At 47.3% G+C, this 23,152-nt stretch overlaps 1 protein-coding gene across 2 annotated transcripts in view; it reads right to left on the reverse strand.

The window, feature by feature from the left end:
* The window catches only part of LOC116852337 (hemicentin-2-like), a 211,393-nt gene that overhangs the window by 48,216 nt on the left and 140,025 nt on the right, over window positions 1-23,152 (reverse strand). The window contains exon 4 of one of the 2 annotated variants that reach the window (XM_032832599.1): window positions 2,210-2,254. The exons of the other annotated variant lie outside the window; for it this stretch is intronic. Within the exon in view, the coding sequence (XP_032688490.1) occupies window positions 2,210-2,246 (37 nt within the window). The 5' untranslated portion in view covers window positions 2,247-2,254. The remainder of the gene's footprint in view (window positions 1-2,209; window positions 2,255-23,152) is intronic. 2 annotated transcript variants of the gene reach the window in all.

Genomic DNA, 23,152 nt, shown 5'->3' on the forward strand with positions numbered 1-23,152 from the left:
TGTGTCAAGACGCAGTACGATCAAATGCTACACTTATTTAGGACGCGTCATCCTAAGCGCGATCTCGTAACTTTTCGCAACTGGATAGACGTTTCCGTCTGCAGGATCGATTCACGTTGACGTCAGCGACTTCATTATCGTCGGTTCAGAGATAGGAAGGAGAGAGAACGAGAGAAGGGAGAAGGAAAAGAGATAGAGAGAAAGAGAAAGAAACGGAGAACGAGCAAACGAGGTGAGGGATGCGAGCCGCAGTTTTAATTACGGACCGCCGAAGCAGTCTCTTCCTCTTGATCCGCGGAGTCATGGAAAGCGCGCGGAAAATGCGATTTAATTAAATGGTAACAATTCACGATCGGCGTATTAATGAAGCATCTGCCTGTTACCCCGGTTCCTATGCAAGGGCTTTCTCTGAGGGAGAGTAAGAGAGAGAGGGGGAGAGAGAGAGTGTGAGAGAGAGTGTGTATGTGAGAGAGAGAGAGAGAGAGAGAGAGAGAGAGAGAGAGAGAGAACTGGCATAGTTGCGGCGGTAACAATTGCGTTCCAATTCGCGTATTGGACGTGCAAACCCTGCGCCGCCGGCTTTGAATTCGCGAACGTTGCTGGCTGCGCTTCCTTGGCTGCCGCTCGCACGTTTGCCGCGATTAACAATGATTTATCGGCGAATCAACAGCCGAATCTCGCGAGGCGGCCGTTGCGAACGGTCGTTTCCTCCCGGCCAAAAATACTGCCAGGTCATTCCAGCAGGCGCGTCGATTCGAGGCAACGCTATAAAAAGAAGAAAACATAAAAAGAAAAACAAGAGAATCATCTGGGTTTTTTCGGATATTTTCGTGCGATACCGTGATCTTGATGCATCTCTGTGTGCGATAAGATTTCAAACTGTTCTACATGCGCAAGCGCTCGCGTTTATCCATGTTGTGCGCGCGGTCGATTCATCGAACGAGCGTGTGTTTGGCCGAGCGATTGATCGCTCGGGCGCGCGTGTATGCAGTGGATTAAACATTTTCCACGGCGCGCGTAACTCTATGCGGAAATGACTTCACGTCGAATATCAAGCCATAATATATTTTCTAATGAAGTTTCCACACAGAGAGTGACAAGGAGGGAAAGTCAGCCGAAGCGTCAGAACGTTCCGGCAGTCCATCAGCGCCAATTACGGTAAATCTTTTTCAACGACGAACCACGCGGCGACTCGTGTGCGCGCTCGTACGTGGTTTACCGTGGACAAAATTCCCCGGGCCCGCAGGCTCCCAGTACACGCTAGACCGCTAATTAAACCTTACCGTAAATCTCAATGTTTCATGCGCAAACTCGCGCACACGTTGCACACAAGCACGCGTGGCAAGACTGCCAAAGGCTGCTTGCACACTAATAACGACGCATCTTGTAGACGTTCTCGCCGGGAGAATGTTAAATCTCGCGTTGCGGCAAATTAAGAATCGTATTTTCCTCTTTGCGCTTTAGCGTTTTGTCGAACCGCAGCCGCTGCTGCGCTTATCCTACGATAGGAGAAAACAATTTCAACAACTTTCGTATTCTCCTCTTTTTCTCTGTCTTTCTGTCTGTCTGTCTCTCTCCCTCTCTTTCTTTCTCTCACTCTCTCAAGGAAATGTTAAAGTGGATGACGAATCCGGAAAATGTCGATGACGTAGAGACGACCGTCACCAACACGATTGTATACTGTCCTTCTCGTATTTCTTGTATGTATATGTAGATCTTATATAAATGCGTTGCTTTGTTTTACCGTGCCAGAAAAACATAGAAATCTTTCTGCAAACTTTTCGTATACTTTTGAGGTTCTACATTCAGTTGTAAAGATACAGAAATGTTCCTCGAAAGTTTCGTTAAGGGAGCAAACACACGTGCACGTGCAGGTTCTGCAGAACTTTTGTATCAAGTAAATATTTACGCCAACTGACAGCTCGGGATGTAAATTTAAAAATTTTTTATCGTTTTCGTCACATACTGAGAAATCCGTGCTCCAATTCACTTTTGCACGTACTTTCAATAGTTTAGAAGCGTTTGTAATTCTGTACAGCCAGCATACGATGCAGATTTTACAGCATAATGTGTGTATTTCGTCGGTAAAGTTTTCGAGTACGAGCATCCTCCTAAAGTGAAGCAGTAAAAGAATCATGATTCACCGATGATAAGTGAGTACTCACTGATTTCCACAGTACAACGCTCCCACTTTACCGCCTCGACTTACTTCTCACGAATTTCGCCTGGTGGAAGTGAGACCTCATTGCAAAATCTGTAATACACAAATTTGTTATATACTGCACCAAATGCAATTTTCTGCGTCAGTGACGGCGGAATTAACGGGTTCTATGCGCTTTGCATGCAATAACACTGCGTTCGCCAAGTGCAACAATAATGAGAATACTAGTTCTACTATTAAAGCTACTATTAAATGGTTTCTTCAGCGAGGTCTCAGTGTCTAAGTCGAAGTTTTGATCCTACTTTCAACCTCAATTAACGCCTCATTTAACGCGTACTTTGTTACTCTGAAGTCTATGTCAACCTCTTTTGATTCTATTTGACCTACGAGCTTAGCCGAAAGGTCCTCTTCAGAAGCTACAAATGGCGTTTTGCGCATTTTTCACCATTATGAGCTCCAAGTAGGACTTCAGTTTTTCTATACACATTTTATTAAACATACACTGATCCTTCAGAATATGCAGATGTTGGAAAGTTTCAGGGGTCAAAAGTAGGACTAAAATTTCGACTCGGGCGGTTGCAGCGCTACTTCTGACTGCACTTCTGACTGAACCACCAGTGTAGCATTTCAATAAAGAACACACTGATTGTACTATAGAGAGCTCGTTGCGCAGCCTTCCAACCGAGAAGCTTGACTCCGGACCATTCAGTCCCGATAACAGCAGATATGTCTGCTGCTCCTTGTGCTTCATGTCCAGTGAAATTCTTCTCGCCGTAGCGATACGAACGAGACGATACGGACGCGATGACCTTCCGCTAGCGTGGCGGCACGGCATGCTCGTATCGAGCGCGTCTTGCCAACGCGATGTAACGGTACACACTTGAACCCGTATCCCTTACGCATCGCGCCGTACGTCGATTTCGTAGCACGCACAGAGAGAGAAAGAGAGAGAGAGGGAGAAAGGGAGAGGAAGAGAGACAGAGACATCGGGGACGAGAGCGGCCATCGTAAAGTCCGCGGTTTTAGGCCGAGAAATCACCGACACACACGCGCGCGATCGTCGTCGTAGCGATAGGATATCGTCTTTGCTTCGGGGCTTTCGCGTTTTCCAGACCTCTCTCCTGCGCTATTCGAGGCGACTCGCCTCTCGAAATTGTATTATCTAGACAAACGGCGACGAGAGACGCACCACGGCGAGAAAAGGAGAGAGATAAACGCGGTGATGACGAGGCTCTAGGAAATTTCATAACCCGGAGCGATGAGATAAGAGGTCACAGGGAGTCTAGCTAACGCTGTTTTTCTTCGTGTTGTTTATGCTGTCTTATTTTTATCAGCAACTATCTGCCGGAAAATCATCGTCGTCCGTCGGGCAATTTCCATTTTTATCTTGGGGTGGCCGAGCAGCAGCGAGCGCCCCCCCTCATGCGCCTCAGGTGTACTTCCTATGACCCTATTTTTCTTCCCCAGTGTTTTTAACGCGGTATACTTAACGGCTGATTAAAGCCTCTATATTCGTGTCCTCCGAGCATACCGACACACGATGGTTAAAACATATGGTCTAGTTATAAGTATAATCGCGCGATATAAAGGCGTGATTTATCTGAGATCGCGATGTATTAGCGGAAAATTGTAGAAGAAGGCGGAAAGCGAGCCGTTCCACGATAATGACATCGAGCCGTAACGGTAATTGCCGATATTTCCCTCGAAATTCCCGTATCAACGATATTTAAACGGTTCCCAGGTCGTAAGCAGCGCACGACCGACGGGTTAATGACATCGCTAATCGCTCCGCTCAAAGTTTTAAATGGACATAAGTAGCGACGAGTTAAAAGGCAAAGTTCATCGTTGAAGAGAGAAAGAGAAGGAGTCGGAGAGTAGAGAGAGAAATAAAGAGAGAGAGAGAGAGAGAGAGAGAAAACGGGAAAGAGAAAGATACACGTGACATCGATCGGAGGTTACGCGCGAACGGCTAATGCGTTTCCTCGTTCGCGAGAGCGGAAGATACGGGAAGAGACGACGGAGGGCCGCGGACAGGAGGCCCCACGATGGCCCCGTGCGCAGCCTCCTCTCGCGCGGCACGAAACCCGTCCGTCCTCACCGTTGATCTCGTCTCTCGTCTCGGCGCCCGGCTGCCGAGTCACGCCAACCATCAGTCCGATTCGTAGAGGCCCCGAGGGCCAGCAGATGGTCGCCAGTGGCTGTGTGCGCCACGTTGTACGGCCATCGTACGAAGAACTACCTGTGCGCGTTTTTCACGGGACTCAGCAGTGCCGTGAGGAGACGTGGCAACGTAGCTCACAGAGCGGGGCCTCAGGCCGCCTGCCAGGCGCGCAACGCGCGCTCCGTTCTCCAACGCTCTCTCCCTCGTGAATCCTACCCATGCCGAGGCCGGGCCCCGCGCCCTCTCCTCCCCACTCTCCCGCGGCCTCTTCTTCCGTTCTCCTTTCCCTCCTACTCCTCGCTGACCCGTTCTGTCGGAGAACGCGCGGCAACGTCGCGTATCACGCAATGTGCCCCGCAAGCGGGGCCTGTTGCTGCTGTTGCTTCCCCGATATTACCGTCGCGATCGCAGGGCCGGCTCTGCCGGTTGCGCGAGCCCCGTCACCATTTTGCGAGCCGCAACCGGCGTTGCGTGCATTTACGAGCGAGTGGCGGCTTACGTTTTACGAGTGGCGCTCGCTGAAATGAGATTGTCGTTCGCCTTGAGACCACCTTTTACCGTTTAACGTCGTGACATCGACCAACGATGAGAGAGAGAGAGAGAGAGAGAGAGAGAGAGAGAGAGAGAGAGAGAGAGAGAAGCCGGGGTATCTAGCGAGAGAGCTAACGCGCGAATATACGGCGCGACGTTTCCAACGTCGCCTCTGAAATTACAGAGCAGACTGAGAAATGATCACGAGATTGACCCGCGAAGGAGGAAGGAAAGTCACCGGTTTCGCGCTAAGCTTCAGCTAACTGGCACCGATTAATTAACGCCTTCAGCGGAATTCCGGATACACGAGTCTTACATCAAAGCGTCCCTGTTTTGGCAAGCGTTCGCGGCGGACACTCCGGCGTCTGAAGAGCCGCGGGCATTTGTTTCATATATCACCGACCGTGGCCGGGAAAGGTCTAGCGCCGCACCTGGCAACGCGTCAAGAACCGGCTAGCCTCTGACGGCTGGCTGGCATTGTCTCGGCCCGAGGCGTGGAAGGCCAGGCCAGGTATAAGGTATAGGGCCCGCCTTTACGTTCTATGGTATCGGTGTTTACTACTAAGGCGACCCCTTTTGCCCGCCAGAATCACGTGTTCTCCCATTTCCCTTTAAACTTTACGCTACATCACGTGATCGATAGTAACATTTCTGCGAATAGTACCGTAGTGGCTGTCGCAGTGGGGATATACTCGACGCCCTCAAATATTCTTCTTGAAAGCACGGATTTACTTAGAGATGGATTGTGGGATTTGTGGGTGGATTTTCGTTTCCTTCCTCAAAAGGACGCCGACTCCTCGTATAACTTGACTTAGATCAGTAATAGGGAGGCGAGGCTGAGAACACAAACAGAAGTAACACGTTCCGCTCCGCGAAAGCGTTCAAGCTTTGTGACACCGAGTGTGGAATCAGCTGAAACCGCGCGTTGACATTTATTACTTACAGCCGGTCGTGTCGGCGATAAAAATTCTGTAGTGAACATTTTATTTATCGTCTACGTTTCGTGTTTCATATGATTCACCGGCGCGACCGTAAGTTACATATTTCTCGCGTGACACTTTTTTCAATGACTTTCGAATTTTACGACAATGCTGCGCTGATCTAGTCCGCGGCCAGTACGGGCTATGATACCTTGACAGAATTCCTCTACGTACTTTGCTGGGAAATCGTGCGGAAGCTTTAATATTTTGCACGGCGAAGATTTACCTTGCGTTACGCTGCGCGCGAAGTGTTTAACTCGCGCTAAATCGCGAATATTGCATTTGCGATTTCCCTCAGTGAAATTGATCCCAAGTTCCCGCGCGCATAAAACAGCGCCGATGATTGAAAATCGAGGAACGACAAGTGGATGTACGGGTGACGTCGAAAAAAAAGAAGAGAAAAAGGAAAAAAAATGAGAAATGCGAAAAATGCGGCGGAATTGAATTTCGCGTTTCGGCGCTTAATTAATTCCCGACTCGCGGCGACATCCGATCAGCTCGCGAAACCGGTGTACCGCTAGAGTTTACGCGGAAAAACGTCAAGGGGGTGGGTTAATGCGGCGACGTATTATGTGGCGTCATCGCGCCCTTCGGATAATTCTTGGTTCTCCGGCCCATACATCTTCATTAAAGCGAAGTTATATTCTCAAAGTCTGAAGGAGGGAGGGGGAGAGTAACTCGCGCGCCGTTCTCTTATATCACAGCGTCGTAAATCACATTCCGAAATTCGTCCGGGAAATGCGGTTTCCCGCCTGACGTTCGACATCTTTGCCTTATCCATTAACGTCCGTGCGCGCGGCTTTCCTTTAATCATTTCGTTTATTGTTTCTAAAACTTACTCTCTTCCTCCCCCGAGGGAATCCGTATACATCCGCGTTGCAACTAATTGTTTTCAAGCCGCAATATAGGTGGAGCATGCGAAATAAGTTCGTCCAACTACTCCGATCGCGCTATTAGATCCGCGCGTTCCATATATAAGGAACTGTTCTTCTTCCTCTAAGTGGAATGAAATATTTCGATTTCGCCGTGCAGACAGTTTGACACTTCAGACTTATAGACCCTATTCAACGAACCGGCTTATTTCCTGATGGATTTCGTACAGCCGCGAACTCGAGATAATTCTCCGACCGTTTCGCGAGCGTCATATTTTCGTCAGTTATCTCGTGGCGTGCAGCTTTACATTTTTTTTTAGAGAACCTCCCGTTGAAATTAAGCTCACGCGTTTACGGCACGCATCGGTGCGCACCGACTGACCAAATATGCCAACGTTAGTGCGCCGGATGCAAATGAATGAAATACCGTAATTTATGATCCGTGATTTTTTTCACTGAATCTGACCATCGTCGATTCAACGATCATTTTAGCCTTTGGCATTTCTCCTGGTGTTCCTTCTGATCTTGGGCCTCGGCTTGGTGTGTCGGTCTGACGAACGGCCATAGTATTCTACAAAGCGCATACGTCGCGCATTCCACACACGCTCGTAACCACCGTGGAACGAAAGCTCGGAAACTAACAAGGAGTTCTTTCATTTCGGTCTTTCCAGCGACCGCGGCCCTTCGCCATACAAGCCGTGTCGACAAAAAATGCATCACCCTCGAGTAAGAGGGAGAAGAAGTGGGAGGTCGGTCGAGAGCGTGACGCGACGAGGAAACGAGAGCAAATGGAAGAACGCGAGAGAAAGAGAGAGGGCTGAGATGAAGTAGAAGGAGAGAGCAAGAGAAAGAAAGAGATAAGTATGCAGAGATAAAGAGGAAGAGGGTTACCCGAGACTTGCTCTCCTTATGTGTCGCAAAACTATAAAACTTTCATATTGCGAGAGCGCTCGCGCCGACGCTTCTCGCGCGGCGGTCGCGGCGGTAGTGGTGGCTACGAAAAAAAAGGATGGAGAGATCGACGTCGGCTGCGAGTTATCGTCACTTTGTTCTAGAAGAGCACGTCAAACTGCTTATCTCTCGCCGCCCGCGAGAGCGAAATCTGTACTTCCCCTGATCGCGGTTCTATCGAAGAGCCACCAACTGTGAAGACGCCGCAGAGGAGACACTGAGATAAAGAGTGGGGTAAGGGATGCAAAGAGAAACACTAGGCAAACGCTATGGCCCACCACCCTCGCTCGCCAGCGAGGAAGGTAGAAAGAGGAGAGCCTGAAGGGATGCGAGGGCTGCAGAGACCGAAAGCGCGAAAGAGGAAGAGGCAGACAGGATACGCGGGAGGAAGAGAAAGAAAGAGATAGAGAAGGGGAGGGGGGGGGAAGTGCGCGACAAGGAGAGATGGAACGGGGAGAGAAGGGTGATGGCAGGTCGCCCACGAGTGGGGATGGAAAGGTCTCGGGTTCAACGTTTCCTAAGAGACGTTGGTGGCTAAATTTAACCGTGCCCCGCCGCCGTCACAGCGGCGCGATCCGGCTTCTCTCGTTCAAGGCCATGAAAATCGCCTTCGATTTGGATTACCCGGCGATATTCAGCATCCCGCGGACAGCAGACAATCGCTCATTCGAGCCCGGTTGGAAAGAGAGTGATGGTTCAATCGACGTTGCAGTTGGTTGCACACGGCGTCGTCGGCTTGGCGCCTACCACCGACTTCTGTTGCCGTGTCTTCGAGCAGGGGCGATCGAATCCCGATAGACTCGCGATGATTGCGATCTTTGACGAAGAGATACCCCGGAAGGAGCGGCACAGTGCAAGAGCTTACTCCAATTTTCGCGTTTTCACTCGCGCGATAGCACCAAACGTACCGCGTACGCGCCACTACCACCACCACCTCTCATCTTTCGAATTCTTTGAACCGTTCAGAGTCGATTTTTCCCGGAGAATACCGTCGGAGGTGCCTTCCTTCGAAAACTCGTCTTGACGACGACGACGACGATGACGACGGTAACATGGTTTTTAACCGCGGAGGTGTAAGTTTCGCGCGCTCCTCCGGAAAGATAGTGGCGAACCCGCTATGCATTTGGGTTAACTGGCGTGAACCTCGGCGCGATACATCGATAGCTCCGCGTAATCCACGCGGATCGGGCAGGAAATAATTTACGTTAATCCTTTGTAACGATACAGGCGGTGGGGTATCCCATGGCAGGCGGTGCACGACGATGCAGTAGGTGGGTTAGAGGACCGCAGCAAGAGGGATCGTCGGGGAAATTAGAACATCGAGCTCTATTCCGCCGCGCATCTCTCTCTCTCTCTCTCTCTCTCTCTCTTTCTCGCTACTCTACTCCCTCCTGCCCTATAATTGGATCTAGAGTCGTCGAAACGTGACACGCTAATCGGCCAAGTCGCTCCGCTCCGGATAGAAGTCAAAGAGTCTGCCCGCGAGCGATAAGCCCAACTCCTTCTTCGCTCCAAACCCGACCCGATAACGACTTTATGCCCGTGTTCTACTTACTTCGTCCGTGCTTCGCTCGCGTGCTCTCGCCCGTCTCCTCGTAAAACGAGAGCCTGAGCTCTCTCTCTCTCTCTCTCTCTCTCTATTCCCCTCCTTGTCTCCTTCCCCCCGCAAACTTGGACGAAAGGGGGAGAGGGAGAGAGAGAGAGAGCGGGTCGCCGGCCGACGCGATCGTATAGTCGCGGTGACGGCAACTAACTTTCGACGCGACATCGTCGTTCCTCCTGCACTTTTACATTATCGTTGCTCATCCCTCGCGCCCTGCCCGTCCTAGCTCCGAACTTTAATCTCGTCGCTTTACTTTGATAAATCGCGTGACAACTCTGTCCGCCCTTTTATGGGCTGACGCGAATCGACAACGTATTTTTCCGGCGAAAGCGACGTCTCCGGGCCGAAGCTCCGGCTCCCCGATTATTATTTGCGTTCGCCTTTTGGCGAATATGGACCTGATACCCGGGACGCGGCGGATCGGGTGAACTTGGCGTTCACGAGGTGGCGAGCGAGTGTGATAGTATGTGTGGAATTCGGAGATTAAACGGACCTTGAATAAACTTTCTTGCGAAGTTATATTTGCGCGAAATTAACCGAAGGGCACCGGCTCTTGCCCCATCAATTTACACTCCCCGAAGTTTAATTCGCGAGAATGCTCCAATTTTCTGCGCTAAATATTAGCACGGTAAGCGAGTTATTTCCGATGTACGGATTCTCATTTAGCAGCGAAAAAAAGATTCAGCTAAACGGATGAAAATGAGTATTTAGCGGATGAAAATCTTCAGCGCACCTCGCTGCGTTTCTCGCGGATTTCCTCGCGGATTACGTGTTTCGCACGCACTTGATGTCAACCCATGACTTGGCGAGTGGTGTAATGAGCGGCTGATTATTTTCGATACTCTCTTCTTTTTTTCCTGCCTATTCCTGCCTTCTTTTCTACCGTAAAAATTCCTTGGCAAGATCCGTACGTTCTCATAATGCATAATAACTCGCGGATGTTCCGTGTACATGACGTTCTTGCCGCGAATTTTCACGACGACGCCACTCGCGATGATTTCCAAAGCTAAGTCGTCGTCGCTTTGTCGTTCCCCTCGGCTAACAGTATTCCCAGAAAAGTGCACTTGGAGGGAAAATATCCATCTCGAACGTGTATCCCCGCGAACAATGGGCGAGAGCGTGGGACATGCTCGTCCGCGTACGACGCCAGATGCCGTCCCTTCTCCATTCTTTCCCGAAAGAAACCGGCGATTTTAGGTCGTAGAACCAAGACAGACGCCTGGAGCAGGCGGAAGTGGGACGAGTGCGTTCACTAAAGTTCGTGCTCCTTTCGTTCACGGTGCTGAAATAATATTCTTCACGGAATACGCCAGCAGACGGATTGTCAAACAGATGAATGAATGAACGGGCCGATCGATCGGCTCCCTCGTGATTTCTGTACGCTTTTTAATGTATCAAATACCTATGCCAAGAACTGACATATCGAACGCAAGATGTTACACTGAGGGAAATGCATGTGCGACAAGAATGTCTCAGAATGTACATTATTACACTGAGAGAAAAATGAAAAAATACTAATAATATATTTACTTGTAGTAATATACATATTTTTATATTGAGAAAAAAATTTCTTACAAATGAAGAAATATGTGTTTTCCAGAAACCGTTGCTTTTTACGAAAGCAATTGTTTTTAATCTATTTGAACAAAAGAGTTTAGATTTAAGTCAATATGTCTCATTGATGTATCCACCAAATATTTTTTTATTTTTCAGATATTTTTTTCTCATTTCTCACATGATATTTCTCCCATTAAACTTAATTTTATTTTTTTAATTTTAATTTTATTCAATTTTATTTAATTTTTTAATTTTATTTAATAATTTTATCAGTTCTCCACTCCCTAAACGGAACTTTTTAAAAATGCATAATAATGTCCATTAGACCATGACATTCTTGGCGTATACATTTACAACACTCAAGCACTTAAAAATTTAGCAACATCTTGCGTTTGGTAACATGCCAAGTTCTCGTGATTTGCTTGATTCTTTGATAATATGATTTAAAATAATATATCACAATCTACTCTTTCTCAATCTCTTCTTTCTTTTCTAAGAAATATAAATATTTTCAACCAAAATTACCAGTGCAAACAAGTGAACGATAAGCGACATAAAAACAGAAATATAATTTGTTCAATTCGGAGAGTGGAGAGATAAATGGCGGAAATTGTTAAACGAACCACGTACATCCGTGAGTACTCGCGATATCGCCGATACCGTGTATAACTATGGTACGTCGGATTGAAGAACACGGATAAACGGAGTTATTCGAGCGCGATGGAGCGACTCAAGTGGCAAGCATAAGGAAAGGCGGTAGCTATCAGTTTTTAACGAGGCTTCGCGGGTAGGACGGTTTACGACGCGGATGTCGACGCGTCCTCCTGAAGAGTGCGCGCAATCGCGGGAGAATGTCTTACGTAAAAGCGTTTCCCCCCGCGTTGCATCACCCCGTCATCTGTCCGCGAATGATTCACATTCGGTAATTCCACGTCGAGCAGTTTCAAGCTCAATTTCCCGCTCTCTGCGTCCCAAGGTTCCGTACAGAATTACTCAAGTAACAATTAGGACATCGTGTGATAATTCCTGATTGAATCAAACCCTATCCGCCATTAATAGAGAAGAAGCGGATAGAAATGAGTGAGTGAGAGACAGAGAGCGAGAGAGGCAGAGAGAGACAGAAAGAAAGAGAGAAAGAGAGCGGTGGAAAAATTTCTCATAGGAATGAGAAAGAAGCTCAAAGATTGAAATGACAAAACACGCTGCAGTTCTTTCTCTTTCTCACTCACTCACTTCTTCCCTATATATGGCGGACGTTGCCTAACATCTATTTGAGGAATTCTAGTCCCGTGTCCGTGATCGTGGTTCTTATACACGTTGTAATTACATGCGTTCCACGAGTTAAAACATACGATAAGATCAGAATATGCCTTATCTCGCCCTATCTCGAGATTCCGTCTCGATCGAAAAGCCGCGCGCGATCGATCTACACGCGCGATGGGGAGATGATCTTACCAGCTCCGAGGTGGCGCGAATCTCGCGTAACGAGTTCATTTAATTTCATCTCATTCGGCGCGGGTCGAAATTGTCTTTACTATCGTCCGCTGAATGTGTTCCTTCGGAACTGCACGAAACTGTACTGCAGCCCGTCGATGCCACCTGTTGCACAGATTTCCGGCACGCTTCGCTGTATATACGCATACATGCGCGCTCGCATATAACCACGTATGCAACGCGACTCGGAACATACGGTGCCACGATGCGCGACGATTCGCGTGGCACGCTGTCAAAATCGCGACTTTTCGCTGAATCCGCGTGCATAATGTGGATATTGAGTCCGCGACGGGATCGTGCACATAACTTTTTCATGCATTTACTGTGACATTCAAACTCACATCTTTTCTGTTGCCATTTCGCGATTATCGGAGTCATGAAACTTCGCGCGCGTCCTAAAACCTGTCCTGAATATGAAACCTCAAAAATTGTTCGTGCAATCAAGATATCTATTTTATCATTGCGCCTCGCGCTAAGTAACCACGACTAATCGGGAGTTTAGATGAATTGATAAGAGATCAGGCCGAAATCATGTCGAAATCCAGTGAACATCACGTGAAAGTCAGCGATCGATTTGGTATTTCTAAGAGATTTCATCACCATTGTATGGAAGATATTATGTAGATGACCTAGTCGTTATACATCTAACTTATACCCTCCGATCGAGGCAATATATCAACATATCAACTCGACTCGATTATAATATCAACTACGTCGTCAGCAATCTGTCTACTAAGAGGAAAATATGATTGATCTAACTAAAATTATAGTTATTTTTAGTTCCAATTATATTTTTTATAGTAAAATGATAGCAACTAACCTTCATATAAGGTTATTATTACTAACGTTACAATAAAACTTAATAAAAAAAATAGTTTACTTGATCATAATTTATAATAATTATTGCTCTATGTGATCATAATTACAAAGTAAATATTTTTCTTTCAGTGTTGACACTTATATGATATCCCCGAGATATTACATAGACAACTAGAATGACTATACATCGACACGATCGCGACGAAATGTGACACGGATCTGTCATCTATGCAGCATCTTTTCTTTGTATATCAATAAACAGTCAAACTGGGCAGTCCGAAAAATCATCGTTGACATCGACTTCGTTATAATTCAATTATTGACTTGCATTCAGGGAATGCAAGTATCTGTCGAAAGGGATCATGTCTTTGAGCGTGTTGATGCTATCCTGTAAACATTTGTTGCATACACCCAAAGAAAAGGCAATAAATTTAATAACGCTCTCCGCACCGTTTGTGGCGCTGTGTCGGATTATTGCGGATTAAATTCCGCGCTACATGCGGCCGTCGTAATTTTCCGTACACGCGGAGGCATAATCTCTCGTTCGCTGTAGGAGATTCCAGCATCTCGTCGTCTCGACGAAGCTAGTAAGAAGCGAGAATAGCTGCGGCAGCTTGTACGCGTGGTCGTCGCGGGTTTACCTGTCGAACACGCCCGACTGGCTTTCACGGTATCGTCGTAGAAGAACACGTTCTCTACGGCTACTTTCAGACATTCGAAAGCACGAAACGTGCGTGCCCTCACGAACGCGTATTTATTTCAGAGTTTATTTCCCGGCGCGTATTCAGCTGGCGCAGATCCTCTACGTGACTGGACATCTCAAGCGTCTGCTGTTTTTTTCTTCTTTTTTACGAGAAGGACGAGAATAATTGACCGTCAAAATTGCCGACACCAAAGACTGGCCACGAATAGGTCGATAGAAGGTTTTGTCCAAGTATAGCTGATTTACGACTAGGTGTCCCTAACGAATTATCGCTTCGCTGACAGTGGTTGATGTTCGTGATTTTTAACATGATTTTATTTACGAACGCGGTATAATCTCGCCGTGAAGGGAGCGGAGAAAAAAGCAGGGCGCAGTTTTGTTGACACGCTCGAAAATTTGATTTGACTCGATTGAATTCAGCCAACTCTGCTAAAAATACAATAATGTTTTCATAAAAACCGAGGTTTATTTTCTGTTGCGGGACGCTGTGTTATTTCGTCCCGTTACTGTTATTATTTCTAGTTTTGTCTTGGTTAACGATAATAAAATACAACAGTCACTAAAATATACGGAGATATTACCTCAGGAACAAATATATAAATTTCACTTCGCGTAAACATACATATTGTATGTATGTATATATATATATATATATTGTTTTTCAAAATTATATCACTTCTAATATTCTTCATAAAATTCATATATATATATATATATATATATATATATATATATATATATATATTTATATATATGAATTTTATGAATAATATTTAAAAAAGTATATATATATATATATATATATATATATAAATTTTATGAATAATATTAAAAGTGATATATAATTTTGAAAAAAAATTTATTTAATTAACAATAATATATTAGCCATTATTATCTACAACTTGTGAGGATAGTATGCAACCAAACTAACAACGCAGCGTAGTTCAAGAATAAATCTAATATTAATTTATTGCACGTCGAAGATGAGCGCGCGAAATGCGAGGGAAATTGCACAACAACCTAATACATGTATATTTCCCGGTGCAAACGAGGCAATGCATTCATTCCGACTCCTCGAGCGCTCGAGCATGTGAATATGGAGTTTGGCAAGAGAGAGAGAGAGATCTTGTGACGGCTTCCGAACATCTCTCTTCCGGGAATATCGAAAAATTGATGAACGAACATCGATGCTGGTTGACGTCATATCAAAGTGACAAACATCTCAATACCTCATAGGTAGCCTGCGTGTTTTCCCAATGTTTGAATTTTGAATGCCGGAAACGGATATTGTTCGGAGATATGGGAAAAACGAATATTTAAATATCAATAGCTGTGTGGGCGGCGGGAGAATCCTTTTACCGTACATCAGAGCATGTTTTAATAACGAAGTCTATTTAAGGCGTATTCATATCTGTATGCGACAAAGAGGAGTCGAAACGTAGTGTTCGATCGGCGCCGCGTGACACATTAGAGCTCGTATCCCCGACATTTCGCGTCGCATTGTACGTGAATGAAACGAAGTTTATTTAAAGTGCGCTGCACACACGTCGCGCATGTGAGCGGCAGGAAATGGCGGCGATTGATTAGAAGAAGCGAAAAAAGGGGCGCGGTGCTGGATCGCGCGGAGTGCATTTTGGACTCTCAACTCCTCTGCTCAACAGTCCATAGGGAGCACACATCTAGGAAGCTTCGCCACTTTTTTTCCGCAACTCTCTTTTCCTCGCAACGATATAATAACGAGGAATTTAACTTCTCGGAGCGATCGGCTACTGGCTCCGACCACATGTTGTCGGGAATGGCGGCGTTGGCCGCGAGGGTCTCGCATCTGCGAACCAGTCACACCGGTCCCACTTCTTGCAGTGGCGTAGAATATCCGAGATTTTCATTGATTCCCCCTTGTATTTCTTTCGCTTTCTTTCTCTCTCTCTCTCTCTCTCTTTCTTCTTCTTTTATTTCCCGCGATGTTCCTTATTCTGATTTTTATTTTATCCTTTCATTGTGTTTAATTTCGAAATTATCTTCGTGATAATGTAGCCTTTTGGTGACTGACAGATCATTTCTAAATTCCGAGGTGTACCGTAAAGTTATTTGAGGTATGTTATCAACATCTTGATAACATTTTCATTCAGTCATCGAAAAAAAAGTTGATCCTAGAGAGCGCAATAATATCTTCCCCTTTCCACGTCGATCTCTCGCTCCCTCTCTCTCTTTCTCTCTCTTTTCTTCGATACGCATCTTGATACTGATGTACTGATTGCAGCAGGCAAGAACGGCGTGCCTTCGACCAATTACAATGCACGGCGCCTTTTGCGAGAGAGCCCACGCGAGCATTTTCATTTCAATATCACGTTCGCCCTTTCTGCCATTACGAAATTCATCGTACAAAGTGCGCGCCGCGTTTCGAACGTCGCGCGTATTCGTGCGACTGACACGTTCATTTGCTCAGCGACGAACACGAGCCACCTTTACAAAGCCTCTCCATTTATTTGGCTCGGGGAGGTGTCCTTTTTGCGCACACGGGAAATATCACTGCGCGCATACCCCTTTTTATGCCCGATCCTCTGATACCATGAACATTTCCATGTTTCATTACATTTGCAATTACGCCACCGTCCGGAGCACGGAGTCATGAAACCATCTCTATATTAATCCACCACTCTCTTCAGTGTAATAACAATACGATGTTATTACATTCTTGGTCGCGAACCATATTCCGCACGACACGTGCGCATACATCATGTATACTCTCCTATTCTCTCTCTCTCTCTCTTTTTCTCTCTCGCACTCGTGTCGAACATCAGTATTGTTTTCACATCCTTATCTACGAGTAGGACAATAATAAGTCGACAAATGGTGTTCTCGTTCGCCAATTCGTCGCGGATAATTAAACCGATGTGATATTTTACATTTTGGGGGACCCAGATGTCTTCGAGTGTTTTACAGACAAAAGGCCCTGACGTCGGGCTCGTGGCCTGAAGAAGAAGATAAAGAGAATCGCTCGGCCGACGCCGTTGGGCTCCAGTCGGGCCGGTTGCCGCTCCTACCAACGCATTTACCTTCCTTTCCCTTCCGTAGAGCACCTCTCTCGTCCCGTCTTTCCTCTCTCGTCTTTTCACTCGCAACCTACCTACCACCTAACGCTCGACTCTCGCTCTTTCCTTCTCCTCCCGATTTTTCCGTCACTGTCTCTCCCCACCTTTCAATCTATCTCGCTTCTCCGTCTCTCTCATCATCGTTAGCACATGTACGCCTCACACCTTACCCCTCTGTTTCCTCTCTCTACCTCGCTCTCTCCCCCTTCCCGCATCTCCCACTATGCTCCTCTCGTTCCATGTACACACGCATACAGCATCAAGGTACGATGGCATGCCAAAGCTTAAAGCCTCCTTCACAACGGACCGTGATCCACCGTCATATGTTCGTCGTTGTTCGACATCCAGTTCGTTAACGATGAGAAATACGGGGAAATCACGACGACAAAAGAATGACCTGAGATCAAATAAGCCGTTTGCAGAGAGAGTCCCGCATATAAAGGGACATATAAAGGGACTTCTTATTTAATTTGAGTGGACAAAGTTCGAAAGCGCTCCATTCGCGCGTCATACGCCGTGATACGATCGCTCCAATTAATCACGGTATTAATGTATGCCCTGAGCGGGGCCTCTTTGACAAGAATCGTGTATATATTGAGCACACACTCTCGACACCCCGCTTGTCGGATTTTAACGCCGATCGTAAGAGAGGCAGGGAGGGAGGTAGGTAGGTAGGTAGGTGGGTAGGTAGATGCATGCAACGACACTCTCTCGCAGGAGGCAGATGTTGCAAACTCACGTAAAAGGAAACGTGCAGAAATCTTACGGTGGAAGTTGGAATTATCCGCGAGGCCGACGAGCGAGTGCTCGATTTGCACAGGGACGAACGCCGAGCGGGTGCCTAATCACCCAAGTTGGAAAGTTATCGTCTTTAAATCCACCCAGGTGTCTACTGGCGGCTGAGCGCCAAGAATGCAGTCTATATATACGGCACTGTTACGCTTGTCTAGCCGAGTTGGGGAGACAGTAACTTCTTAAAACTCGACTAATCACTTTTTATCGTCAACACGTACGGAGTAATAATCAAGTGAATGATCGAGTAAAATGTGCAATAACGCAAGCCCTGAGAAGAGGGCCGCGTTGTGACTGCTTTTTCCAAAGGCAAGCAATATAGCTTCAGAGTTCCTGGACGAAACCGAACGATAATCGTCGATCGCGCGTGCGGTGGAACGACGCGTAATGCGTTTGTTTATCCGTGTTTACTCAACTTTATGGGTGGGATCCTACGATCGTTTCTCTATTGGCACAGTGTCGTACAGCAGAAGTATATATTTGATAAGCGACGGTTGTAAATATAGCTTTGGTATTCTTCGTTTTCTCCTTCTTCTAACATGCATGTTCGTTTCGTGCAGGTAAACTACTTCGCCTGATTAGGAATGTAAAAATTAAATTCTTCGCAAAGTAAGTTTTTGAGCTTCGAGAAGTTATAACTGCGAAATTTTAGAATATAGGATATCTAGTCCCTTTTAAACTGTTAAGTTAAGCATAAGTCATATGTACGAGTATCGGATTTTTTCATCTTAATTAAACGAAAGAGAATGATGTATAACCATGAATGATGTATATATATAAAATAAAAAGTATCAATTTTAGATTCTTTTCTTATTCAAGACGTCCAGGTGTGCGCGTAATTTCTGAGTTACGGGAGTCTCAAAATTACCTCTTGCCTGGGGGCGAGTATTACCACGGGTCGCGACGAAACAACGAAGATTTTCTCGCTCACGTGTGGATTTTATCCTCGCAGAATTTTAACTCGGACAGCGCTAAACGAATTGAGGCTAGGCACCGGGGAAGGATGCATTTCTCCGTCGTCTTCGCGCAACTTCTATATAGTATCGCTGAACTTAATTAACTAATAATTCATAACTAATAATTCGTCCAGACTTTTCTTCCGACCGACCGGGTAAGCGCTGCGCCACCACCACCACCACCACCACCACCATCACTATCCGTGGACCAGAGGGTGGCGCGAATCGCCGTATAACAGCGGCGAAGTTAAACGGATTGCCCGTGGCCCGCGATGCTGCCCGCTGCGCCTGCTGCCGGTTATTAGCTGCGAGCGCCTTATTTATAGGCATTGCGTTTACGTCGTTACGTAGTCTCGGCGTTTACGCTGCGCGAACGGAGGGCGACTTACATACAAGAGCGATACCGCCTTCCTCGCAAGAAGCGACGCGAGCTAGGCTACCAGCAGCTCAGGCGCGACGAGATCTCACCAACTTTTCCGGCGCGCGTTTTCCTCCGTCCATCCTTGTTTTCCCACTTCCCCTCGTCGCCCCTCGTCGTCCGGTTCTCACCGGTTTCTGCGCTTGTCGCCACTATATTTACAATAAGGTCAATAAACCGTCGCGCCGCGTCGACTGAAAATTCATAGCTGCTTATTTTCCGACGTCGACGCCTCGGAGCCGCTATTTCGCCCGACTTTGTTTACCGCTTGTGGATCCATAATGATCTAGTGCGGGGATAAAAGTGTTCTTTCGCCCTCTTCTTTTCGTCGCACGCGTGCGACGGGGAGTCGGGGAGAAAAATTCGGCAAATGAATATATCACATCGCATTGCTTACGCTTTGGCTGTGTCTCATTGCGTTACGTTTGTGTTGAACGCGAGGATTACACGGGGAGCGTTGCTGTGCATTATGTTACGGGCGTTTATTAAGACTTAACGTGTTCCCCTGCTTATAAAGAGTCGCTTGTAAAGAATTCGCGAACTTCCTCGACGTAGAGGAAAATCTATCGCCTTTACTGTGTTATTCTTTCGAGAAATATAGCATTTATTAATAACACATGTGCTTCCCCTTGACTCTCCTGATATGAATACTTACGTTGAAACGTTTTCTTTCACGCATTCTTTACACATTCGTATATATTATGGTTTACCGAAACGAGAGAGACTATACGTTGTAGATTTCGCTCGCTTCGCGCTAATTTCACGCATAAACGACTTTGGTTCGTTACTATCATTTACTACAAAGTTGCAGCCTGGTGTCTATATACATACCGGGTATATTCTCCTAGTCTGACGGAGTTTGCTCCGGAATAATAAATTGCATCCCTCTTTTTCCTTCTCCCTCTGCTCCTCCTCCTCCTCCTCCTTTTCCTCCTCCTTCTCGTCATCGACTGCGCGATGCCGCTTCTCCTCGCCTCGTACATTCTCGGCCGGCGAGGGTTTTATAAGAAATACCAATTTTAAACATTGAATTTAAATTCTCGCGCGCGGCCTCGTCGGATGCACGCCGCGGAAACTTCCTAATGAATTCACCGCTCTAAGACCTAAGGAAAAGCTCGCGCGATATGCGCGGGAATTATTATGCCTGGGTATATCGGCAGCTCGGTTAAGTCGAGAACGAGCCAACTCGCGGAGGTCCGACGCATCCCTCCTAAACTTCTGTAGTTCCGTCGGGAGAATAGAATGAAACGAGCAAGAAAGAGAGAGAGAGAGAGAGAGAATGTGTGAGAGAAGGGTGATCGAGGGGAGACGGAAGATGCGCCGTCGGATGTGGTAAAAGAGGTGAGGTAAAAGAGTAGTGAGAAAACGCCCGGTTCTTGGCGGTGGAGCAAAGTTTTTGGTCACGGTGGTCGCTTTGGGTCTTCTTCTCCTCCCCCTTTTTCTCCTAAGTCCGTCAAAGCGCATTTCCGCGATTTTCACTCGCCGAAAGTCTCGAGGGGACGCCGGCTCGCGGAATTAGCGCGCCAGGATTAGCGAGTGTGTGTGCAAGACGACGTCGCGTACTGCGCGACCGCGTTCAACGTGCTCGCCGACGTCTGAGGAAAAAGAAATTTTCAAATTTGTGCAAGATCACGCGGCGTTGTTAAAAATTAACGTGAAAAATCTGTCGGTAGACAAACGCGATTTCATGCACATGCGCCGAGAGAAAGATTAAGCGTTCGTTGTTTAAGCGAACAACGTATACCGGCTTGATCGGTCTGATAAAATGTTAAGTAAACGGATCGGTTAACGCGGTAATATTAATCGACCGGACGTACATCGGTTTACGCGGTGATCTACTTCCCCGAGCGGACGCGTAGGTACGGCGGGAATATTACATTTTCGCAAAATGGATTAATTAGCCCGCGGAATGTTTCGCCGAGATGCCGGAAACTAAATTATTAATAAATCGATTCTCTCTCACGTTCTCGTTAGCAAGTATCAACTATCAAACAACCGATTCGCGTTCGCGAATAAACGAGTAACTAATAAACGCCTGTAACTAATAACGATACCTACGAACAATTTGTGTGCGAGTTCACACAGTTTTCATCAATATAAGGGAGCTCTGCAATCTCGCGCCATATTTCAATCCCTCTGTAGTGAGGTATTTCTTTCTTCTCTCTCTCTCTCTCTCTCTCTCTCTCTCTTTTTTTTTTTATTTTCAAAATGACCGACTCGAATTCAATTCTCAATGGTTTCTCTCCCTTCGGCTCTACGCCCCTATCGCCCTCTCACCTCGCTTCGCGCTTTGAAACGAATGTTTGACAAACGCTCCACCGAAAAGCACGTCCCGCCACTTCGGGGGCCGAAAGCGCGAAAGGTCTTCATTACGTCCTTTCCAAACTCGATAGATGCGCCTGTTCACGTCAAAAACACGAGAGCGCTCGTCGGCGAGGGAGGGTGGGTCAGGCACGGGCGCAGCGCCCGGCGGAGAAATGAGTTTTCGCAAGTAGAATCGGCTACCCGCGAGAGCTCTTTATAAGCAGAAGGTGGATAGCAGGAGGGGGGATGATGGCCTCATGACGGGCGGGTGGGCGGAGGACAAAGGACAAAGAGCAGCGAGTCCAAGGAAGGCCGCAAGGGGGACAACGAGGTATGGCGTTAAAGAGAGGGAGAGCCGGCTGAGCGTAAGAACGTCAGAAAGTGTTTATCCTTGAGATTGGACGTCCCAGGAGCCATCGTCGTAATCCCCTCGCGGCAATCTCGTAATCCTAGCCTATAACTTACTCCCGCAACCCACCCACCCATCGCCCGGCCACCCTATCCTCCTTCTCCTCATGGCCGATCCACACCCTCCGCCGGCCGAGAAGAGCGTCGACTACGACGCCGAGGATATCCCACCCCGGATTCGGGGCCATTGTGTCCGAGACAATATTTTTCATTCATTTTTCCCGAGGGCCCGGCGAACTCGCATTTCGCCTTCTCATCCTCCTCCTACGCCTCCTCCTCCTCCAGCTCCTCCGCGACTTCCTTCGAGAGACAGCGAGAAGCGTGCGCGTTCGCGCTCGCTATCCGCCGCTCCCTGGACGCTCTTCTTCGCCGAGCTCTCGCTCCAAGTCGTATTTCACACGCGAGGAACTTCCTCGCCGCTGTCCCGCTTGCTCGGGCAAGCCAGATTTGCCGGAGTCGGTGGGAAAATATCCCGGCAATATGCCGAGTGCGATAAATCGCACGGGGCCCGCATCGCCAGCAGTCTCTCGTCGTCGACGTCGTCGGCAAGTTGCGTTCTAATTAGTGGCGGAGTAACCACGAGCGTAAAAGGATGAGGAAGAAGGAGCTCGTAACTCGAATCGCCGTTGCCGTCGCTTTGATATTTGACTTTGTCCGAGACGAGAGACGGGAGGACCTATCCGTCCCAGGAGTTTGGTCCGCGGGTTTTGTTCGCTTTTCCGTGGGGAACGTATCGTCCACCGTACTTTCTCGCGAATCATGGGGTTGGACAGAGGGAAAGAGAAAGGGAGAGAGAGGGGAGCGCGCAAGAAGCGGCGCGGGATACACGGCACGTAAGTGCCTTCTGAAACCGAGGCACTTTCGTCTAACGAAAGGTAAACTTTTATCGTGAAGATAAACTCGACGGGACGATTTTTGTCCAGCCCGTTGTTCCCTCACTTTTAGTACTCGCTCCGGTTAAAAGGAGAACGAAACGCGGCGGCTGACACCTCGAGAGATCGTTAGGCGGGCGTAGTTCTGGTCTCTCGCGGCGAGTATTATCGAATACATCTGTGCGCGCCCAGATTGGCGCAATTTCTCTCTTTTTTTTTTTTTGCGGGGAGGAATCACCGTCGTAAAATATTTTAATAGGACTTAAACTACGGAAACAATCATTTCGAGCTGTAATATTTCTTTTCTTTCTTCCTCTTTTCAAGGCTCTGCTCGAAACTGCTTCTCGCGCTTCCTCCCTTGTGATTTTCTGCGTCTTTGAAAACACAGCGCACGCGTGCGAGAAAGATCAAGTATATTCTCCTGGGTGCCTCCACTCTTTAGTCAGTACATAAGTATGCGCGTTACAAGTTGAATTGT

This window comes from Odontomachus brunneus, unplaced genomic scaffold (assembly GCF_010583005.1).
Source record: "Odontomachus brunneus isolate Ranch 3 - 2012 unplaced genomic scaffold, Obru_v1 Obru_scaffold_215, whole genome shotgun sequence".
NCBI classification, from domain to species: Eukaryota; Metazoa; Arthropoda; class Insecta; order Hymenoptera; family Formicidae; genus Odontomachus; species Odontomachus brunneus.